General features: G+C 32.1%; 1 protein-coding gene across 1 annotated transcript in view; it reads left to right on the forward strand.

Annotated features, from left to right (window-relative positions):
* The window catches only part of Pclo (piccolo presynaptic cytomatrix protein), a 423,596-nt gene that overhangs the window by 247,147 nt on the left and 151,218 nt on the right, over nt 1-25,231 (forward strand). Inside the window, exons 7-9 of the mRNA XM_047560916.1 lie at nt 9,169-11,356; nt 16,370-16,506; nt 21,934-22,024. Coding sequence (XP_047416872.1) covers nt 9,169-11,356; nt 16,370-16,506; nt 21,934-22,024 — 2,416 coding nt within the window. The remainder of the gene's footprint in view (nt 1-9,168; nt 11,357-16,369; nt 16,507-21,933; nt 22,025-25,231) is intronic.

Raw genomic sequence — 25,231 nt, forward strand, 5'->3', positions numbered from 1 at the left:
ATTTTCTTGGTTCTAATTCTTTTTTTTCTAAATTATTATTAAGATGACAAGTTTCTTGATTCTAAAATTAAGCTTAGTTCTTCAACTGATATCTCTTAGTAATTCTGGTATTTAATTTCTCCAATGAATTATCTCTTTTCTTAAGGTTTTAATCTTTTTAAAATTACATCTTTGATCATTATTTTTAAATAAAACCTAGAGTAACAGACAACTCTTAACTAAGTGCTAGCATTTACAAAGTTTTTTATTTAATGTGACAGTTCCTTACACTTTAAGCTTTTTGTAGCATTGCAGTAGTAGAAATTTTCTCATGAATTTTATCAGATGTCTTAGTCTATTTTCTGTTGCTATAACAAAATACCTGAGAGTGGATAAGATATTTAGAAAAATATGTTGTTTTGGAGGTGAAAGTCTAAGGCCAGGGAGCTCTATCAGTGTCATTTTGGCTCACATGATGCTCACAACATGGCAGATAAGAAAAAAGGGAAATGGTTCTTGTAGAAGAGCCCAAGGGCTTGGGGTTTTCTTTCTTTATAACAACCCATTCTTAGGACTGCTAAACAGAATAAAGGAATTGATTTTAGGGCCATAAAACATTTAAAACAAGACAAAATAATCTGGTACATACTTACCCTTATTCTCTCAGATCATTACCATAAATTACCATAAATTAGAATGTGTCTTTATCTTTTCTCCTTTATCCCACCCAATTGTCTTTCAAGGCACCATTGAAGTTCCAATTCCTCTAAGAAGTCTGTTTTCCCATAGACTAAGATACTCTCATATACAAATAGTAGCATTCTCCTCATCAATAAATATATTAATAATAATAATATTAATAACATCAATGATCCCTTCCTGATAGCATTGCCTAGTACATCCCCCTACATCAGTGATTCTCAACCAGAGACTGTTTTGCTTTCCTGAGACAGTTTGGAATACATGGTGGCATTTATTTATTTATTATTATTATTTTTTATTTAGCTTTTAATTTTTTACAAACTGCATTTTAATTCACTGTACACAAATGGGGTACATCATTTCATTTCTATGGTCATGGTGGCATTTTTGATTGATACAGTGTACTGATAGTATTCAGCATGTACAGAGATACAACTAAACATCCTATAATGCATAGAACAGCCCACCACAACATAGAATCATCTGGTACAAAATATCATTAGTATTAAGTGAAAGAAACTTTGACTGATTCCATACATTGGTGCTGGCCCCTGAGTAACCATGATCTGTATGCTGGTACCTGATACACTGTGTTACTATTCATTCTTATGACCAAAGCCGTGTTGGTGACTATCCTGGGAAAGCATTAGCTGTTCTGTAGAGGCATTTCTTGATGATATCTACTTCTTCTGTGTTATCTGCACAGACTGCCACATTTCCACTGAAGGAAATTAAATCGGGCTGTCACAGTTTTCTGTCTGACAAAACCACACTGATTGCTGCCCAGTACAGTGCATTCTAAGTCATTACCATTATGGCTTGCCCTGGTATTGCACATGCTACTGGAGTTAATTTGATCAGTATGCAACAAACAGGGATGCTTTTTCCACCTGTAAAAGAAGAAATGGATGAACAGAAATTTTAACATAGATACAGCTTTGTATTTTCCTATACATTTTATTTACTCTTCCATTTTCTTGTCTGGGATTTCACTGAGCATTCTCTGGATATGTTTCCCAATCACTGATATTGATGCATCATCTTCTCCAAATAAAACTAGCTCATCTTTGGTATTTCTCTGAAATTTTATATTTAATATTATTCCTTCCACTTAGAAAATATTCTGCTGTTCAAATCCCATCTATTTCAAAAGGCCAAGACTTCTGTTAGGTCTGTCACCTCTTGTCCTTTTCCAAGCTGTAGATAAACCCTTCTTCTCTGGGTCCCAATATAACTTTGTTTATATACTCCTCTAACTCTCCTGGCATGTCACATGAATGACCTTTAAAGAGGTTACATTTTCTCTAGAAAATTATATCTTCCTATGTAACAAAATATCTACATATCAATAAATATTTATGGAATTTTATTTTGAAAATGAATTCCCATCTCCATCATTTAAAAGTACAAGTCTTTCAAACTTCCTGCTTAACTGAAAGGACAAACCTAAAAATCTAAGATATGTCATGATTTTCACGATGAACCTTTATTTTGAATAGCCAGTATGGTTTTCTGTATTTATAAAATGAAAAATACATTCCCATCACTCTCTAGGGGTAAAATAGTTTAGAAGCATATCTTGGATATTGATAGCAGGAGCTATTTAGCAAAAGACAGGTAATTTTCATTTTCTTTCATTTTTAACTAACACAAAAACATAAAAATTGTACATGTAATGTCTCAATATGTATTAACGGGGTATCATGTAATATCTCCATACTTGTTCAAATCAGACTAAACATCCATCTTGAGGTGATTCCTTTATACATCAGTTTCCTGAAGTATATCCCCAATATTTGAGTCCTTTGTGGGCAAGTTCTTCATTTGTTTAATCTCATACCTGTTACTTCTGTGCTTTTAATACTGAGAACAAATTTTCTAACAGCACTGGGGATAGAACCCAGGGTAGCTTTAACCCTGAGGCTCCTGTACTACATCCTCTGCCCTTTTTTATATTTTATTTTATTTTTTTCCCCTTGAGACAGGGTCAGTTCCTAAGACTGCTAAGGATTCCCTTAATTTGAGATCCTCCGCCTCAGCCTCACAACTCACTGGTATTAAAGGCATGTGTCACCAGGTCCAGCTAGAACAATGCACTTATAAATTATTAGTAACTCTGAATAAATGAATAAATCAAATTTTTCTATATTGCATGTGATAGTTGGATAATTTGGTTTCACATCTATGATTTTAAATAATAACTCCTGTACATTAACATTCAAATTTTTGAAAAACATAGATATCCTTTTCTCATTCTTAGATTGAGCTTAGATTATCTTGATAATAAGACAATTCATTATATTTGTGTGTGTTTGTGTATATATATATATTTTAAAAACATCTTTATGGTAGTGTACCCATATATACCTTAGTTTATTATTATTTTTATTATTTTCCTGATAGCTTAGGACAAGCAAAACTTCCTTTCATTTGCCGTATGAGTTGAATGGTTTAAATGGATTCCCCAGAGAAAATATTGTTTAAAAGAATTTTGGAAAGCAAAACTTAACCTGAAAGTTATTTGCTTGTTATCCCAATTGCTTCCTTGGTATTGTAATTTTCTAAGAATTGGCTATTCTTTTAGTCCCCCTTCAAATTCAATTCTATTAGTAGAATTTTTTCCCTTTGTCTGCTATTTGCAGTTATTTTAAAATACTTTAAATATTATATCCAGGATTTTTATTACAATAATGTTTTTTCAGATCAAGGGCACCATCTCTATCTGAAAACAACTTTACTAAACTTGTCAACAAGGAAAATTTTATTAAACACCAAGGTTTTTCTAGACCCTTGTCACCTCTAATCATGATTTCCAACTATATCATCTTTAATCATGATAAACTTAATCTTATACAACTTTCGATCTTCTCTAAGAATATTGTATCATTTTGTTTTTATTCCCTGTTTTGGAGTCCTGAGTGCTACCATTTTATATTATATTGAATTAATTAGAATTAAGTAGTAGTTTATAAACTTCATGGTCATGTAAGTCAGTTCATTTTAAATTATAAGTTGGTGAGACATCACTTGAAATTCTTTATTATTATATTTTCTGTTTGTAAGTGATACTAATCAACCTAAGTACACACACAAACACGCATATTTAAACTTAAATCTTCGCTTTTTGAATGGTTGGTTCACTAAATACAAATGTGTCCAGCAGTGAGCTGTGACCAAGGAAGAACTTAGTTATCTGAGTAGCTGAAAGTATCCTAGGAACAATAGAAGAGGAAACAGGCATTGTGTAGAAAAGTGCTCAAATGAGCATAGGTAAGAGTTAAGCAAAGATGATGAAGGAAGTTGGGAAATTTAACAAAGGACTGAAGATTGTCTGCAGGACTCCTCTCCTTCTTTCCACCTCCTCCTTCATTGCTTCATTTCCTTCTTTCTCTCAACTAATCTCTATCACTGATTGACCAGCCAATGACTTCTTGGTAAGCACCCACCTTAGCTAGGAAATCCTTCTTTAGAACAGTGATTTCTAACTGCCTGTGCAATCCCAAAACTTGGTTTCTTTGGCCTCAGCAATATTTTGAAGCCATTTTAAACAGATACCCAAGTTTTTAAATGAATTTCAGACTTTCCCTGAATAACACAGAAGATCTCACAACACTGGGTCTCCATTTCTCCATGATAGTAATCTGCTAGAGAAAACCTTGACAGATGGGACTTAATCTCTTAGCTCAACATATCACCTCCATTTTTCTCTAATCTCATTCTAAGCTGCTCACCTTCTAGCCCTTTAGGTTTTGGGTTTATGGCCTCTGCTATAGTCAAAATAATCCTCCATTTTCATCCCCAATATAGCTTCCCTATTATGACTTACATCAAATTCTAATATTTTATCAATACTAACAATTTAAATGTGACCACAGACATTATTGTTATAATCCAGAGATCTCAATAATGGTGAAAAATTCAAGTCCTAAAAAAGTTCAGTTTTTGAAGCTATATTTGGACCTGGAAATCAGTTCTTTTCAAATTACATACTATAGGTAGTTACATATTATACCTATATGCAAGGTAGGTTATTACCTCTCTGGTTTAGGAAATTAAAAGGTGAACAAATGAACAATTACTGTTCTTGTTTTCTGGTCTTATGTTCATATCTAAAGAACACAGCTATAAGTCCTGCACCATGATGCAAAGCCAATCACAGAAGAAAAGTGATTCAAGCAAAATATTCATTTGATATCCTCTTAGTTGCATTTTTGTTAGGCTTCCAAACCTTCAATTCTGACCCCTTCTAATCCCTTACACTCAGAATGTGATCTAATCCTTTTTCCTAAAGTAAGGTTCAGGATATTTGAGCTATTATGGGAATATACCAGCTCTCAATCAGAATGATATGAAACAATTGTTATCTATATACACTCATATTTTTGAAGTATCCATGCAATTTTTAAGATACCCTGTATATTGACATATGCTAATAGATAATAGGCTAGTAATATAATTATAGTTATCATCATTTTTATGCCAGAGTTTAGTACATGGTAGCCAGCAATCTTTTTATTTCTGTGTGGATGCATGGATGTGATTGAAAAATATCTTGATTTGCCAAAGTGGATAAACTTGACATGTAGAATTTATTTTTTGGAATTTTACAGCTGGGAAATCAAGTATTTGATTTTTTTTTTGCTTTGTTTTACCTTTCATTTCATGAAAATAATTTTCATCATTTCTCATGGTCAGCACATGTTTGAAAATTTAGCTTATTTTGAATAATCAGTAGAAGATTTCACTATAGCAAGGTTTGCCCATGTAGTAGGAGTTTCCTAATAGGATGTTGTATTATAGAGGACCCCTCTACAGGAGAAAACTTCTTTAAGGGATTAAAATATCTTTTCATTCATTATCATTCATTTAGAATACTTTTTTGATAGGGACAAAATATTACCTCCTTAGTTAAAATTTGAAATTTAGGATTAGGGAACGCATTTTATGGAATGTTACTTAAGCATCAGTAAAGGACTACTTCATCTTTGGAGACAATTCCTTTGGCTTTTTTTAACAGAAGCTATAGATTAAAGTTTTTAAGAATTAAATCAACATTGTTGTAATATGGAATTCCCTATCATAATTTTTTTTGAAAACAAATGCTTTGTGTTTGCTCACTTTGGGCAGGACTTTGACCAAATGTTGTTTAGGAAGTGTCCAGTTAAGATATTTCTTCAGTAAAATATTAGAGCGAAGTTTTAAAAGGAAAAAAATGTATATTCCTACATGTCTGTGTGTGTATGTGTGTGTATGTGTACGCATGCAGTGATTTCTCTGGTCTAAGAACTAATCCAGACTCTTGTGTTAATTAATTTATTCCTTAGACCACTGCTACATTATTAATGTAGCAGTAAATATTAACCTTCTTTTATATATAAGAAAACTGAGATCCAAATATACTAAGCAACTACTTAAAGGTCTCACCTCTCATGAAGGGCAGAACTAGAGATATATAATCTGAGAGACTAAGATTTCAATCACTGTGTCACACTGCCCCTCACTTGTGAAATAGATGACTGGCACCTTGGCAAATCTCCACCTTTGTTTCTACCTTTGTAATCAGGATGAAAACTATTATGTAACCAACTAGACAAAAGCAAAGTGATTTCCATACCTGGAGACTGAGTAGTAAACTAGGTTAATTCAGTAAGTTTCCTGCTTATTCTTTGTCTTTTATTCTCATGATTCAAATTCATGGCTCCCCAAATATTAATAGACACAAGTCATGGATCAGTAAATATTTGCAATCAGGGAGGATAATTAAAAATTCACAATACCTGAAATGTTCCTTTAACCTGGGGCTTCATTAAAAAAAAAAAAAGATTTGATTAAGCCTATTCTCTTGAATGAAAATATAAACAGTGAAACAAAGTTAATTAGGAAAAAATTGTGTATAGGTAATAACAATAACAATTTATGTCAATTTATAGATTATCTCATTAAGAAACTATTCAATATAATAAGTAGTCATTTTTATGGTACCTCACAATATATACTCCAGTTCTACTCAGTGAATTCTGAAAAGTTGAGAGTCTTTAAAAATAGTGACAAGTTCTTATTTTATTGTTTCATTTCTTCATTCTTTTATTCAACAAATATTTGAACCCATTAAATGAGTGCCTACAGTATTTTTAAAAGTAATATTTCAAAATTTGCTTATCGACCTAGAAATTTCTTTTCATTATCTCTATTTCTCTCTTCCCTAATAGTAATTTCTGTTTGTGTATCTTTTTCTTTTTCTGTTGGAAAGCATTTAGTTTTGTATTTGCAGTGGACTTTTATTCTTTTTCCTGTTTCTATATTTTTACTTTTGGTTTTGACACATAATATAATTGTACATATTTATTGGGTATAGTGTGATGTTTTGATACATGTACATTGTTGTAATAATCACATCAGGGTATTTAGCATATTCATCTCCTCTAGTAGGAAGGAGAGTTCTTAATTTGGAATGTTTCTGTAGTCAGTGCTATAACACTTCCATGGTAACAAAACAAAACATCCCTTATCAAGCCATTTCATAATCATCAGCGTGTAGTACAGGAGAACATTTTAAATTTTAAAATTCTTATACCCAGACTCCCAAAATGTAATTTTCACCTTCCTGTTGTACTCAGAGGACTGAAAAAATTACTGTGGAAAAATTTTCAAAATTATGAAACATATATCTATGTTGCATTTTGGAAAATTATTAATGAAGAAAATAATGATAAGATCCCTGTTTTCATTTTATTATTATTTAATTATGACCAGTTGTTAGTCAAAGATATGGCATATATATATGTATTTTTTATAAGTCAATATTTTTAAGGGATTTAGAATGTGACTTTATCAATACCCAGTAGCTTTCTATATAAATAAGATTTTTAAAGAAACTAGTATTTAATGAGTGCCTACAGTATTATACAATTTTCTCATTTGATCGTCAAAAGAATTTTATGATTTAACTGTGCCTATTATATATCAGAAAAAGAACTGAGGTTTGAGAGGAAACAAGTAACATGCCAGCCAGACCCTCTGGACATATGCCTTCTGCATTTTTCTTCAGATTTCTCTGTGAGGAAGAAAACACTACAATTTAAAAATCACTATAACCTGTTACAGAGACTGACAGTCTTTATTCATTTCCATCCAATATTTTAGATTTCAGAAGCACAGATAAACTTCAATAAACCTTTTGGATAATATTTCATATTATGGCTGTCTACTGAGGAACCAACCAGTGGAGATACATGAGCAGAAAAATGATACCAGAAAGCAGATGAAAGCCAAGGAGGAAATGAATTTGGAAGTGATAAAAAGGCAACAAAAGTACAGGGTCTAGGACAAATGCAATCTAATTAATTTTCAAGTTCAAAATTCATAGCCTTGTGTATTTTTTATTATTTTTCTACCACCAGTATTGTGGTGATTGAGGAGAAGGGGAAGAATTCATGTCTTTGGATGACAATAGAAAGAAAGGGAAAGATAGCGTCTCATAAAGAACAGGCAGCAGGCAGGCAGAAGACCGGAGATCTAGTGTAAATCTGCTATGGAATAGTTGGATACTTTGAGAACATCAGTTTAACTATCAAAAAGATCTCTTATGTCTTATGATAGCCTAAAATTATGATTCTCAAAACTTGTGCTTATTAGTAGGCAAGTATATGGCAAATTAACCAAGTAAAATAAAAAAATACTCAACAACTGACCAACCGTCTGTTATCTGATTGATTTTAAAAGTGGTTCCAGTGAATTTTTCTTGTAGTCAATTCTTTTTGCTTCATGAAGGTATTGCTAAAACATAAAGAAGAAAAAAAAAATTTTGAGAATACTAAAGCCTAAAAATAATGAACCTAAATAATGAAAATATTGAAAGAGTAAATTGGAAATGAACTCAAATCATTCTTTGTTTCGGAGGAGGGGAGATATTAGAGAATTTGAGGATATCATTTCAAAATGTTGCAGGGTTAGAAAAGGAATGACAGCCACTCTAGTGGAGAGAGGCAGGAATGGCAAGATAGGTCTGATATGAAACTTAACACAATAAACAAACATCTTCAACAAGTGTAACTTGTATTTTAGGTGGCTAACACAGAGAGTCTTAGAACAGATTCAGTAAATAATCCTGTGTGTGTGTGTGTGTGTGTGTGTGTGTGTGTGTGTTTAGATGGAAAATGAGTTTTTAAGATTCCTCCTAAAGAATCAAACTAAATACAAGCCTACATAAGCAATGAGTTTGATACACATTTCAAAGCTGCTCTCTCATGTTACTGGTGTTTTTATAAGAATAAGTAACCAATTTACCAAGAAAGAAAAAATTATTTTCCAGTTAACCATATTCGTGTCCAATACGTGAAATTATATGTAAATTTTTTATTTTATTTTGCTTTGATAGCTAAAACATATACATGAAATCATTTTTATAAATGTAAATTATGAAATCTGTTTGGCCTTTGCTTTTGTCATTGATAATAAAAGTATTGTATTTTGTTTGCTTGCTTACAGACAAAAGGTTCTCAAACCATGACACCCTCTGGCACACAGAAAAAAGTTAAGAGAACACTGCCAAATCCACCTCCTGAGGAAGTTTCCACAGGAACTCCGTCAACCTTCAGCACAATGGGCACTGTGTCTAGGAGAAGGATCTGCAGAACCAACACAATGGCTCGAGCGAAGATTCTCCAGGACATAGACAGAGAGCTTGATCTTGTGGAAAGGGAATCTGCAAAGCTCAGAAAGAAACAAGCAGAATTGGATGAAGAAGAAAAGGAGATTGATGCCAAGTTGCGGTATCTGGAAATGGGAATTAACAGGAGAAAAGAGGCTTTATTAAAGGAAAGGGAAAAGAGAGAGCGAGCATACCTCCAGGGGGTAGCTGAGGATCGGGATTACATGTCTGACAGCGAAGTCAGCAGCACTAGGCCAACCCGCATTGAAAGTCAGCATGGCATTGAGCGACCAAGAACTGCCCCCCAAACTGAATTCAGCCAGTTCATACCACCACAGACACAAACAGATTCTCAACTAGTCCCTCCAACAAGTCCTTACACACAATACCAGTATTCTTCCCCTGCTCTTCCTACCCAAGCACCCACCCCATACACCCAACAATCCCATTTTCAGCAACAAACTCTGTACCATCAGCAAGTTTCACCTTATCAAACTCAGCCAACTTTCCAAGCTGTGGCAACAATGTCCTTCACCCCGCAAGCTCAACCTACACCAACCCCACAACCATCTTATCAGTTGCCATCACAGATGATGGTGATACAACCGAAGCCACGGCAAGCCACTTTGTATTTGGAGCCCAAGATAACTTCAAACTATGAAGTGATTCGCAATCAACCCCTGATGATAGCACCAGTTTCTACTGACAATACGTATGCTGTTTCCCATCTTGGTAGTAAGTATAATAGCTTAGACTTGAGAATCGGTTTGGAAGAACGAAGTAGCATGGCAAGCAGTCCAATATCAAGCATATCTGCAGATTCTTTCTATGCAGATATTGACCATCATACTTCACGGAATTATGTCCTAATTGATGACATTGGAGAGATAAGCAAAGGAACAGCAGCATTAAGCAGTGCATTTAGCCTTCATGAAAAGGATTTGTCAAAAACAGACCGACTCCTTAGAACCACTGAGGCACGCAGGTCTCAAGAAGTGACGGATTTCCTAGCACCTTTACAGAGTTCCTCCAGATTGCATAGTTATGTGAAGGCAGAGGAAGATCCAATGGAGGATCCTTATGAGTTAAAACTTCTCAAACATCAGATTAAACAAGAATTCCGTAGAGGGACAGAGAGCTTAGATCACCTTGCTGGTCTTTCACATTATTACCATGCTGATACGAGCTATAGACATTTCCCCAAATCTGAAAAGTACAGCATCAGTAGACTCACACTTGAAAAACAAGCAGCCAAACAACTGCCAGCAGCCATTCTTTATCAAAAGCAGTCAAAGCATAAGAAATCACTAATTGACCCTAAAATGTCCAAATTTTCACCTATCCAAGAAAGTAGAGACCTTGAACCTGACTATTCGAGCTATATGACTTCTAGCACTTCTTCTATTGGTGGTATTTCTTCTAGGGCAAGGCTTCTTCAAGATGACATCACTTTTGGCCTCAGAAAAAATATTACAGACCAACAAAAATTTATGGGATCATCACTTGGCTCAGGATTGGGCACATTAGGAAATACCATACGATCAGCTCTGCAGGATGAAGCAGACAAGCCATACAGTAGTGGCAGCAGATCCAGACCTTCCTCTCGACCTTCATCTGTCTATGGGCTTGATTTGTCAATTAAAAGGGATTCTTCCAGCTCATCACTGAGACTGAAAGCTCAAGAAGCTGAAGCTCTCGATGTTTCCTTTAGTCATGCATCATCCTCTGCCAGAACTAAGCCTACCAGTTTGCCAATTAGCCAGAGTAGAGGAAGGATACCTATTGTGGCCCAGAATTCTGAAGAAGAAAGTCCACTAAGTCCTGTTGGCCAACCCATGGGAATGGCCAGAGCTGCAGCTGGACCCCTGCCACCAATATCTGCAGACACCAGAGACCAATTTGGATCAAGTCACTCCTTGCCTGAGGTTCAGCAACATATGAGAGAAGAATCACGAACTCGAGGCTATGACCGTGACATAGCATTCATCATGGATGACTTCCAGCATGCCATGTCAGACAGTGAAGGTAAATTGGGCCTCAGACTACCCTGTTACTATCAAAACTCAAACTCTCATTTTTCTGCATGTTTAATTTCCCTTCTTCAAGGATGTATTCTACCTTTCTTGGTGTGTGTTGTGCATGTTTACTTTAATTTTATTTCTTGTACATGGAAATTTTATCTTGTGTATAGATTTTGTGGCATGCTTTTATTTTTAATTTATTCTTTTATTCTGTTTCTTGATTGCTTGATTTGTTTTGTGTCTGCTTTCTTAAACCATTACCAAATAATTCTGTTAATAAAATATGGTCATCCTTTAAATCCACAGTTGGAAAGTTTTTCATTTTTTAAAATACATTTTAAAAAATTTTGATAAATTTCTTTCAGTTTGTGACATTATTAAGGGGTAGAGCCATTTAGTAATATTTTGCTAGACTCTAATAGAGAATTATTTCATCATTTTTATGACATGAGTGTTTACTAGTTCAGAGAATGTGCTGTATTTAAGAACTTTTCAGTCAGCCTCTGATGTCAGTATAATGTAGAATTTTGTAATTCTCATTAAATGAACAATTTCCATTTTATCTCTCATGAATTCTATTATTGACAGATTTGTACATTTTGCACTACATTCTAGAAATCTTTGCATTAAATACATATTGAAAATAAAAGAAACTTACCAGTAGTTATGAAGCATTCTTTAGATTTCAAATTCAAAAATTTGTAAACTGCTTTTCGTATGTTAGCAGTTTGGAGTTCAGTCCTTCCTGGGGCACGCATTAACTTCTCTTTGACTTTACTTTTTGTTATCATCTATCATTTTTTGCCCTAGGTTGTTTTGATAGTTTTTCATATTGAACAACTGCTTTAAGACAAGCACATAATTAACTAAAAACCAGTTTAAAATGGATTTTTATTTGATTATATAGAAGCATAATAATTTTAGGAAATTACTGCAGTTCTTGTTTTAGACGTGAAGAAAAAGTGCAGGGGTGTAAAAAGCCTTGCCCATTCCAAGAGGACTTTGACTCTTAGTTCTTCTCCCTGACCCCCAATTCCCTCTGTGGTTTACATAAGAATGTAGGTTCTGATCAACCAAAAGTATTATTACTTCATTTCTTTGGAGACTTCAAAGACTAACAATACGAACATCTCTCCTTTCAAACATTTTTCCTGAGGACTTGGAAGAAAATGCGTTTTATGAAAAGGAATTTCTTTCTATTCCCATATTAGAACAGCCATGATTTATTTTATATAGCTATCTATCTACCTACCTACCTACCTTGGTACCAGAGATTGAACTCAGGGTTACTTAAACACCAAGCCACATCCCCAGACCTTTATCGATATTCTGTTTTGAAACAGGGTTTTGCCAAGTTTCTTAGGGCCTCACTAAATTCCTGAAGCTTAGACACAACCATGATTTTAAAAACTCAGTTCTACAGTTTTTAAAGGACTAATCACTGAATTGAAGGCAGACAAAATACTTTTCCTTGTGAGATTGCAGTAGTCCAGTTACCTTCTGTTTTATCTCTAGGATGTTGGGTTGACCATTTGTATTGATAATTACTCATTTAAATAAAATGCTCCATGTGTGTGTTTTAAAATTTAGCCAGTTGTTCAAATGAATCTATACACCTTAACAAAACTATGACATTAGTAGAGATAGTCTTTAATACTTTTTTCACTTTTTTTGAATACACATTTATTCTTCACTAATGTTTTCTAATCTTGGGACTGGATATATAAGTGTTTATGGGTATCCCAGTATGTGGCATTTATTTATATACAGTCATGTGAAAATGAGCATTTATTTCTCATTTAAATGTTTGATGTATGCTCATAGTCATCAAAGATTGAAAAGAAATGATTTGATATAGATGATTAGATATCATGCAGCCTATGCAATTCTGAAGTATGTAAAATGGAGACCAAAGAAGAAAGCAGTTTAAATGACATTTAAAAACTATAATGCATTTTAAAATAAGATAAAACATGTTCATAAAGATTATGTTGATATAATTAAATATAATTAAAGGACAGCTATAACAAATTGAATTATATATGTAACATGAATCAGTCATTATTTAAAAGATGTGCACTGTAAAATTTACATATATGTTTTGTCACATAAATAATTTTGCTTTTCTCTGATGACCAATGATCTACTTTTATTTTGAAATCTTAAATTCCTTAGTTATTCAAGGGAAAAATAAAAATTATTTTTCCTAATCATGCATTCCTGATATGTATGAACTCAGAATATTAGGCATTTTTAAACAAACTTTTATCAAATATAATCCTATGTCTGTTTCTGAATATTACTAACATGTCTTCAAACAGTGTAACATATAACAGTTTATTTAGCCTCCTGGAGACAAAACAAATTTTCTGTTTTCAAATTGTGTGTTACATGTTTTCTTAGAATTTAATTAAACTTTATAAGTTGTGTTTTTCAGATATGTTCTGTAAGACTCTAGTTCTTTGAAATATTTCACATGGGATAAATATCTAGGTAGACATAATTTATTTCACTTGATTTTATGGTCTATTGGCTTGAAGCCAAGTAGAAACAATCAAATCATAATTGTCTGTATTACCACAACTCTTCTGTTGAAAACATTCTTTATTATGTCCCATGTCCCTTCCTCCAAATATCAGTGTGTACATTTTTTTTAAAAAATTTGACACAGAGGAGAATGAAACTACATATGGAACTCTTCCCTGTCTTATTTTTCACATAAGAATTCAGGAAAATATTATCAAGTTTTTAAAGAGTATAAATTTCCAGAAAATTAATTTAGAACATGATACTATTTTATAAAAGTTATTTTATAAATATGACTCCACATGATAGATCAATTATAATTATAAGCAATTAACATTTATGTACAACTTACTATAAATGATGAACATGGAATCTAATACTAAAGTCCATTCATTCACTCTGGTTGCTCTTGGTTGATTTTATATCTCTATACAAAGAATGGTGTATACACTCATTCAGTTACATACAGGGTTATTATATAACAAAAAAAGTATGCAATCAGTATTGAAAATAAATTGACAAGATTTGGATTAGGTTACTTTACAGAATCACATTTCAAATACAATCTCAAAATTGCATATTGAAGTAAAATCATGTGATGTATAATTTATTTATTGAAGACAATATGGATTATTTCATTTTCATGAGCAATCTGTAATAAAAACACATAAGACAAAAATGGAGTCAGTGTGGTCCAGGATAATCCAATGAGTTTTCAAACACTGGTGATTAAAGGTTTGTTTTTTATTTACTTTTCAAATGTTTCTTACAACTAAATATTGCTTAACTTAATCATTGGTTTCAAATTAAGACTATGCTATGCCATAATAATTGAGTAGATCTTAAAAAAGAATTCTTTATATCTATTAATGAAACTCAGGGATAAATTAATTTTTCACTTAAAATCTATCATATTTAGAATATTTATCATCTTTCTCTAGTTGATAACTAATTACCTATTCTTCATTCATTCCACAAATATCAATTGAATGTTACGCCATGTGTGAGGCATTTTTTTAGTGTTAAGGGATAATTTAAAAAAATCAAAGAAGATCTGAACCTTGCCTTCAAGTAGCTTATACTCTAATAGGTGAGATCAGCTAAGTACATAGGCAACCACAAGCAAGGTACGTACTATTGTATTTCCTCAAATCCAAGGTTAACTGAACCACTCACTGCACATCATTTCTCAGTCCATGTTTAATTGGGAAATGCTATGGTTAAGTAGCAGTTCTGGCCAGGGTCATAGAAGTTTTGAGGTATGTAGTGGTGAATACACTGGAAATGTCTTGGGAAGGATCTTGGGAGCAAGTTTTAGAAGAGAAGGTTCTCAGGGATGTAGCCAGAAAAAGGAAACTATAATGAGAGAGAGAAACTCAATAGTGTGGCTTCATAGAAGCTGCTGTTTTAAGAAAGTGTACGTTGACAGCATCATCCACAAATCTTTCAGGATGAACATTTGAGAAGGATTTACTGTTTAGGAAGCAACAGTGTATTTCCAAAAAGACAATGAATTAGGGACCCTTTTACAAAGAATATAACTAATTCATAATAGGAAAAGTTTATATATTGGGTAAGATAGGACTTTTAGTAACTTTATAATAGCCTTAAGAAACCTTGGAAGTACCAATGGCATGATGAAAATTTTAAGTAATAATTGTGTACTTTGTGATTGCATTTTCAAAAAAGTATTTTATGTTGTAAAGTTTTGTCACAGTATAAATTTAAAAAAAAAACAATTCTTGATCTAATTTCAAAATCAGTGCTTTTTTCAGAGAGTAATCTTTTATTTGTATTTAAAATTTCCAATAGATACATTTTTAATATTAAGCTGGCAAGTGCTTGTGGCACACATGTTCCTAGCAATAACATTTGGGATCTTCTTAGAAATAAATGTTTTTGGTTATTTGTGAATGTCATAGAAATGTCATATTTTAAAAAAAAAAAAAAAAACTCAGTGTTAAAGCCAAAAGCTTCATATTTCCATTGGGTTTTTATAAAAGTGGGCCAGAAACTTCATATTTCCATTGGGTTTATATAAAAGTGGAAAAACAACAGAAACTTCCACACTAAAGGCATACAATTGCTTTTGATTTTTAGTGGGGGGTGATGAGTTGTAGGGAGAGGTGAGGAAGTGGGAACTGATGAACTGAAGTTAAATAAAATGACTCTTGTTCATCTATTTGTTCCATCACTATCTAAATTCCATTTTGTTCTGATTTAAATTTTGATTTTGTTTTATTTCACTCTGAGATGTTGAAAAATCCATGTGCATCATATTTTCTAAATTATTTTCTTGTATAAATTTTCAGCATAATTTTATATTTGGCATAATAATGAAAGTTATGTTTCTGGTCCCATTGAGAGTTGTGTTTGAAATGCATGTATGATTAACAAGCCTAGTGCATGTTAGTACTGCAGAACAGCTGCTGCCCTCTGTCATCTCTATTAGTTGTGGTTGCAATGTATGATGTTTCCTTGGTCTCCAAAGCCTATCACTTGCGTCGTGAGGAAACGGATTGGTTTGATAAACCCAGGGAGTCTCGTTTGGAAAATGGACATGGTCTGGATCGAAAATTGCCAGAAAGATTGGTCCACTCTAGACCTCTCAGTCAACATCAAGAGCAAGTAAGTGCTGTATTTAGTAGTCTCTTTCAGATTTATCAACAACAACAGAATACTCAGTTCTACCCTAGAATGGTCTCAAAATTATCTTAGGTGTTTGTCAAACAAATGCACAAATTATTTTTTTTCAGTAGCTTAAGTATGTAACCCACTTTATCAGCTGTGACTCGTTGACATTGGATCATAACTATGATTCTTCTACAAGCCCATTTAAATGATTTATTCCTCCAAAAGATACTCATTAAATTTGCATAAGACATCCAGCACTGATATGCAAGAAGAATAATGGACCTCCTGATGAATGCATAAGAATGTTGGTAAAATATGTCTGAGTGGTTTTCAATGATTTCCAATAACAGTATGTTCAGGAACTAAGAAATAGTAAGATGATTAAACCAAGTTAGTTAGGAAAGAAGGAAATTTTCACATGAGGAGAAAAGGGAACTGACATTTTAGATGGTCTATTTTGTGGAAACATTGGTTGTTTTGCACTCATTTTTATTTTTTTTCTACAAAACAACTCACATGAAGTAGATATTATTAATGTCATTTTGTAAATGAAGAAACTGAAACTCAGAGATAAATTTTGTAATTACATAAACATGATACCAAAATTCATAATCTTACTTTAAGCAAATGAGCTGATGTTTCTGATAAATCCTGAAAGACACATAGGAGATTAACATTTGGAGAAGCTGAAGGAGATTCCTCTGGTAAACCTAGTGGCCTTAAATCATTTGCCCTAAAACATCAGATATTTGCGTATTGTGTATTCATTATGATCATTAGAATACCCATAAAAGAGAATTTACTTATTTCATTTGTTTTAACTCCTAACTTACTCCTTCATGAGATTCATTGATGCAGATAAAAAGTGAATTTTCAAAAACCAAGAAAACCTGTCACATAAACTTACTATAATTTAAATCAGTGCTTACTATATTGAGGTATAAAAGAAAACAAGACTTTTGAATGTATAATTAATGTCAATACCTCATCTGTAGTGTCAGATTTTATTTCTTCCTAAACAATTTCAATTTTCATAGGCAATTTTCTGAATTTTAAATATAATTTTCCTTTCTGAGAATTTTCTTCTTTTTTTTTGTTTTTTCACATTATCTTATTTTCTAGATATTTTAAGTTTCTTCTCTACATATCATAAATATTCTTTCTTTAGTTTTTGACCTCTTTAGTGCACTTTTGATTTAGGGTTGCCTTGCTACTATAAACATGTCAACTTGCTTTTATTTCTTTGTATTTCATTTTACTATATTAGTTGGTATTGAATTATCTTATCCTTTTTTCTTAGCTTATCTTTTTATTCCTAGAATTTTTCTGATTGTTATATTTCAACTCTCATGAAAAAGATCTAGCTAGGAACTTAGACAAGTAATAAAATCATTCTAATGTGTTTTAAAATCTTAAATTTACTTTCATAATTTACAATTACTAAAATAATAAATATACCAGTTGAAAATCACACTCAAATATATTTTATTATAAGAATTGCTTTGTAATGGCATAGTCAATATATTTTACCCAACTTATTTGTTTCTCTAAAGTTTAGTATTTCCCACAAACCTAGGTCAAGTCAATGAAAACACAAGTATTTTAAGAAAATCATGGGCTGGAGTTGTGGCTCAGTGGTAAAAGCGCTTGCCTCATGAGGCACAGGGTTTGACTCTCAGCACTACATAAATATAAATATAAAATAAAGGTATTGTGTCCATCTACAACTGAAAATGTTTTTTAAAAAATCATAATAAGCTTAACTATATAAACTGAACAACTAAAACATAAACTTGTATACAACACTACTATTCCCAGAAATACCCAGAACAGTGTTCTCCAATCAATTTTTCATCTAATATTATTTGAGAATGCATTTAAGAAATATATGTTCACTCTCAAAAAATTTCTAAAATTCTATAAGTAGATGAAACATGGTATCTCTAATGACATTTTTATTCCTACTTTTCTGTTATTAACATATATGAATTCATACATTGGATTTACTGAGGATATGTACATAATTTTCAATAATATAAACTTATAAACTAATATAATCACAGAATTAAGTAAAGAGGATATATTGAGAATCATTTAATAAATTTCTTGTTATGATTGATAAAATAGAAAATACATGTTTCTCATTTAGTGAATGTAGTAGACAAATGTGTATTTTCTTGCTGACACCAATATTTTACCTTTTTTAACTTTATATTTTTACTTTGATATCCATTTTTAAAACTAAAAAAAGAAAAAAAAACTATATGTGGAGTAACCTAAACTGCAAATACATAAAGTTATAAACTAGTAATAGATTTAATATCCATATAACCTCTGCACAGGCCAAGGGAACATTGCCCACCCCTCAAACTCAGGTGACTCTTCTGGGTCATTACCTCTCCCTCACCCAAACAAGTAACAAATAATTTGATTTTGGAATACATAATTTCTCTGTATTTCTTTATAATTCCTTTCTAAATAGACACTACATAGAAGATAACATATGCTTAACTGCATAGCAGTTCAAAATTTATTATGTAAAGCACAAAATTCATACTTTTTATACATTAATATTTATCTTCAAGTACTGTCTCTAACACATCATAAGTATGTTTTGTTCTGGAGAATAGCAAAATATTTTTGTTTTATTCACTGCTTTGCATCTGTAATCATAAAAAGTTAATATTGAGCTCTTGGAACCAATAAAGTCAGATGTTTCTATTTGAAAACATAAGCATAACAAGAATTTGTGTTTATTAAGTACTCTGGAGGCAAAAAGAATAAAAACAAACCAACAAATGCAAGCACTCATCTGCTTTAAAAATATATTAGGTAAAACATATATTGTAGGGATAGAAGAATAGTTCTGAGAATGTTTATTATACTCACAAGTATATTCACTACAAAAGTAACAAATCTGCAAACCTGTATTTGTTACCTTTCAAATACATGTATTTATGTTTAACCTTTGCCTTACTAAATAGATCTTCAACTCTGGCTTTGTGAACTGAACATATCACATAAACTCTTTTATTTTTAAATTTTTCCTTAGTCACTTAATCTGTAAATATGACTAATACCCATTATAGAATGGCTGTGAAGGTCAACATATCATGACAATTACAAAACACCTCCACTCTGCACTCATGCCCACATCCTCTGCAGTTCCCATGCAGCTGCTGCACTGAGGCACATGAAGTTCCTCTGAAGGTGCCACTCTCTCTTATGCTGGCATTTGAATGTTGTTTCCTTTTCCTGGACTTTTCTCCTCTTTCTCTTAGCTAACCCTCCTCATCCCTCTTGTCTCCATGCAATGCTCCCTCTTGCACCAAGACTTCCCTGAGACTACCACCATCATCACCCTGCAAATCTGCAGAAGGTGTTCTTGGTTTGGGCTCCAGTACTACTCCGTGTATTATGTCCTGGACTATAAGCATCTAGAGTAAGCAGCTCTTGATTGCATCCACATGGTGTATCCATTGCTCTGAAGCCAGTAGGGCACACTGCTCCCTGCAACTAACCAGTGTAGTATTCAGGTGAAGGAATGTATGAATGTCTGTATAAATAAAGATATGTCAACACAAATTTGTTATTTCATAAACATGAGAGCTCATTTCACAAAAATAATTTCTTTTGAAATATTTGTAGATAAGAAATAAAAACAATCCTTTTGGGGTGGTATGCAAATGATAGCTCTGTCAGTGAAGAATCTACAAAAGACAATAGGGACAGATACCAAATCCTTAGGATAAGATATGGGACACTACTTAACCTCAGTTCTGCCCCCGGCTTTACTTCTACTCTTATTTGGCACCTACCCTACCTGTGACTCCATCTACTAGCGGACTTTCTCCAAGTTCATATGCAATGATTAGAAAAAATCTGACTCACATCTAGTTTATAGATAGGAAAAGATGTCTATGCTTTTATAGATTCTTGGTCATTTTTAAAAATTTTTTTGTAGTTATAGATGGACAGCCTGCCTTTATTTTATTTGTTTATTTTTATGTGGTGCTAGGGATCAAACCCAGTGCCTTACACATGCTATACAAGTGCTGTGCCACAGAGCTATAGCCCCAGCCCTAGTTCTTGGTCATTTTGACCTTAATTATGGAAGTTTAATGTTTTTTATTTATTAGGTATACTCATGAAACTGGTGGTAGACAGTTTCTGAAACTCTAGAAAATTGTATGAAGATGACTTGAAAGCAACATTGAAGAATAAATGCTAAAGGCTATAACTTGCATTTTTAATGTCTATTTTACTTTTAATATTGAGAATTCTAATAATTTTACAACTGGGATTTACCAGGGCACATTAAAGTCACATGAGTTTTCCTAGGAATCTTTCTTCACACAATACATTTCTTCAGGTCTTCTATTTAGTATTTGGGGATTATATTCCCAAATACTCTTAGACATATTCTAAAATAACATAATAGGTCCATGTTTATTGAACTTTCTTTCATTTTCAATTTGAGTCAAAATTTTTTCTAAGTCAATAGGAAGATTCTGTACTATAAAAGATTCCATAGCATCCTATTATATATGAATAAATATTTCCTATTTCTACTTATTAATATTTCACAAGTCTCTTTTGAAAGCAAAATTCTGTAAAATATAAAGCCAACTTTGTATTCACTCATTTTGTTTCAGAAACAACATTTCAACAGGCAGAAACAGACATAATAGTCTTTAGTACTATCACATTCAAGTCTCAGTCATGAGAATCAAAATAACAGACTTGGAATAGTAGCCTGAAGTGTTACTCCTTCTAAGAAACAATAAATGAGATAGAACACCATCAATAACACAACCCTTGATTGAAAAGAAGGTTTAGAATGTATTAGAATGAAAAAAGACTTTATTTATTTAAGTGGAATTTGTCTCAGCATATGTTAGTATTTCTAGATGTGCTCAACAGACATAAAATTCAACAGTAAAACCAAGCAACTTAAACATAAAGCAATCCTAATTATAATGATAGAGTATGGGGAATTTCCTCTGGTTTTTCTCTACTTGCACTACTTAATTGCTGAAAAATACTTTTAAATGCTCTTGCATTTCTAGATTGTCCATGACAAATCAGTTTGATAATTTTGCATTTACATTCTCATAATCATCAATAATAACTACATACCACTGTTATACCAGAAACCTTCCAGGACCTATTGCACACATTCATTAATTTCCCAAATAAAACAAACCAGTTTAACAGTTAGTTACATATGTTCATTATGAACTCAGAAACCAAAATAATTATATACAGTAAATATGTGGTCCTTAAATTGTCATTTGACAATCTTCCAATGCATTGCCATTGATTTAAACAATATGCTTTTAAATGAACAGGTTTAAAGTCTGTATGCTGTATTTTGTGTCTTTGACCTTGAGTTTTCACCATGTCACATGTATGTCTTAGATTATACAGATGAATGGGAAGACCATGCATTATATCTTTCCTCATGCAAGAATAAAAATAACAAGAGACTCTAAGGATCACACAGTTTCAGGTAAAGTGAATCAAATAATCTAATCTTTTTTATTTTAATGTCAGATTGGCATGTATTTGGATTTCAGTTTAAAAGACTCATTAAATTTTAGAAAACCACTTTTCATATCAAAATTGTTTTTTAGAAAGTGTCCAAAAATAAGAAGGCTATCCCTGTAAACAGAAAAGACATTACTGACATATGGTCCTCAATGTGAGGAGTCACTAAGTTGTACATGTTTAGATCATTCTTTCACTAGCTGTATTTCTTAAGCATACAAGATAAGACAGTGTCCATAACTATTGCTCTATTAAGTAATGCAGTCACTGGCTTTAGGAGTATAAAGCATTCTTATACAGGAAGTAAAGAATTTTATTAGGTTCTTCTTAAATGAGTATTTTATCCTATATTGCTCAATGCAAACACAATCAATTATGTTGTTTTTGTTTGTGTCTTTTTATAAACTGAAGCTGAAAATCTAATATTTTTTTTTGTTTTTGTAGTTATACATGACAACAGAATCTATTTTGATAATGGAATATTTAAACTTCTTATTTTAAAATAATTTTAGACTTCCAGAGAATAGTACACACTATTCTCTTGCTCACTCTTTGTTCAACTATACCCAAGAAATTATCATGCTGTGATATTTTTTTAAGACATCTATTAGTCTTATCCAAATTTTAAGTATCCCCCCTAATCTACTAATTTTTACCTCCTGGTTCAGGATCCAATCTAGGATCTACCACCAGATTTAATTGTCATGACTCCTGCATGTCCTGGATAGTTCCTCAGTCATCATTGTCTTTCATGAGCTTGAAATTTATGAATGATAATGAAATTCCTATATTACAAATATTTTATTGTTTAAGTTAGTAAGATGAAGCATTTTTTCAAAGTTAATGAAATTTCAATTTCAAAAACTGAATATTTTCTACATTCTCACACAAGAACTATATATTCTTTGTGTTTCATGAACAATGTATACGAATAGAAAATATTCATGTATATGTATTCATGTGTGAATATATGTATAGGAAGTAGTTGTAATATGGTATATGGTAGCATGATTTGGTTTTATTGGGGATTTTTAAGCACTATATGACCAAAAAACAAGTTATTTCTTTACTTATCGTTAAGGCAGATTTTAGATCATAGAATATGTAAATGTAGAAAAGATTTTGCTTTGAGCAACTTTCCTCTCTGTTTTCTTAGAGAAGGAATCAATTAGGATTCTATTATTATTGTTTTCCTTTAAGATTATGTCATTTTTCTTCTGCCAAAGACAAGTAATTCGAAGAGTTATATTGCCACTTAGACTGTATTTTAAGCACTGATGAAAATTTCAGAGGTGGATCTTAAAATCCAGGGGCTATTTTGTAGAAGTTATTACTGAAAATGATTTCAGTCCTCCAGCTCATAAAGCAAAATAACATAATACTCTCCAGCAATGCCAAAATTATTTTTGCAGGATTTACAATAGAAATCTTCAAACCATTTTTCCTAAATCATCAGTAGTCTATTTCAGTGTGTCTGTTTTCTACCTGTATTGTTGTTTTTACTCTATATTAAAGAATGATCCCCTTAGCCTGCAACTCGTTTTTAATTTGTTCTTTTGCTTCAACTAAATAAAGTTTTAAAATATAAGAATAACAAAAATAAATGCTATTGATTGGTTGTCATAGTCTACTTTCAAAACTAAATTCAATTTCCTCTATTTAAATTTCACAAATTGAGGAAAGAGGATTATTATTTTGAAGGATAAATTTTTTAGCAATGTATTATATAATCTCTCTACCTGCCCCATCTTTCTTTTGCTATCTACCCCAAATAATAATATAACATTTTCCTCTTGTGTTTCCCTTTAGTGACTACTGCTGAATGTATTATCCACATATGTATAGGAAATATCCTGTGCTAAATTAAATGTTTGAAACAGTCTGTAATATTTTAAATAGTTTTTAGAATTTTATATTGTTTTAAATACAGGTTTATGCAAGGTTAAAGTGAGCAATGACAGTCTTTGTCATACAGTGTCTAGTGGCAGACAAACCCTGGAATAGAGTATACACACTCCTGGTGAAATATTATGCCATTTTCTGCTCAAGCAAAAGCCTAGTTGGACTGACTAAATATTTGTTGATATTAATGAGTTCTTAATGGTTTTTAGCTATGATTGTCATTTTGTGTCAATGTTTCTATTGGATACATCTTTTTAAATTGACATGTAAAACTGGAAGTATTCATCATGTACAACATGATGTCTTGAAGTGTGTATACAATGTGTAGTAACTAAATACAGCTAGCTAACTTATGTATTACCTTACATAGGTATCATGTTTATGGTGAAAACAGTACCTTCACTCTCTGAGCATTTTTCAAAAGCACAATATGTTGTTATTAGTTATATTTAACCATTTTTAGAGATGTATGCTAAAATATTTACAGATAAAATCATACCATTTCTGGGATTAGCTTCAAAATGAACTAAGTCTGGAATTGGTAGAAATAGATGAAACCAAATTGACTGTATTTTGATAATTTTTGGAGCTACAAAATTAACTGCATTTGGGTTTTATTTATAGTTTTATAATTTTTAGCAAAAATTATAGTAAATTTTTAAAATTAGTGTTTCTCATATTTAGAGATAGACAAGTGTCCAGTAACTTTATCAACACTGAAAAAGCTAGCTGAGTCAATAATTTAACTGCCTTCAAAAAGCAAGATAAGAATGTAAGCAAGGAAAAAGTAAAAAATAAAATGTAGTACATACCTGCTTTCTGCAACAGAGAAGAAAATGGACATTAGTGTATCTTCATTTTGGTTACATAAACCCATTGAAAGTGGAAATACTGTGTACCTCTTTAAATATTTTATCAGACAAATCTTATTAAATGTAGCATAAAATTTTTGTTTAAAAATAATATAAAACAAGCTCACTTTGCAAGTTAATTAAAAAGTACTTTTATGTATTGGAAACAAAAATAATTTCAAAATAAAAAACATGAATAAAGAGTGTTTTTAACATTTCCATTGCAGGATTTTCAAAATATGACAGTTGAACCCTCATGTTTCCCATGATACCTTCAGGGGGTCCTCAGATCAAAATTGTATTCATAGAGATATTAAGGCAGCATATGCCCTGTGACTTTTCCAGAGGCTACATACTGCCTAACATTGTAAGAGATTGTACACAGAATCAGATCTGAACACAGCTCTCTTCCATTA

This window comes from Sciurus carolinensis, chromosome 8, assembly GCF_902686445.1.
Source record: "Sciurus carolinensis chromosome 8, mSciCar1.2, whole genome shotgun sequence".
NCBI classification, from domain to species: domain Eukaryota; kingdom Metazoa; phylum Chordata; class Mammalia; order Rodentia; family Sciuridae; genus Sciurus; species Sciurus carolinensis.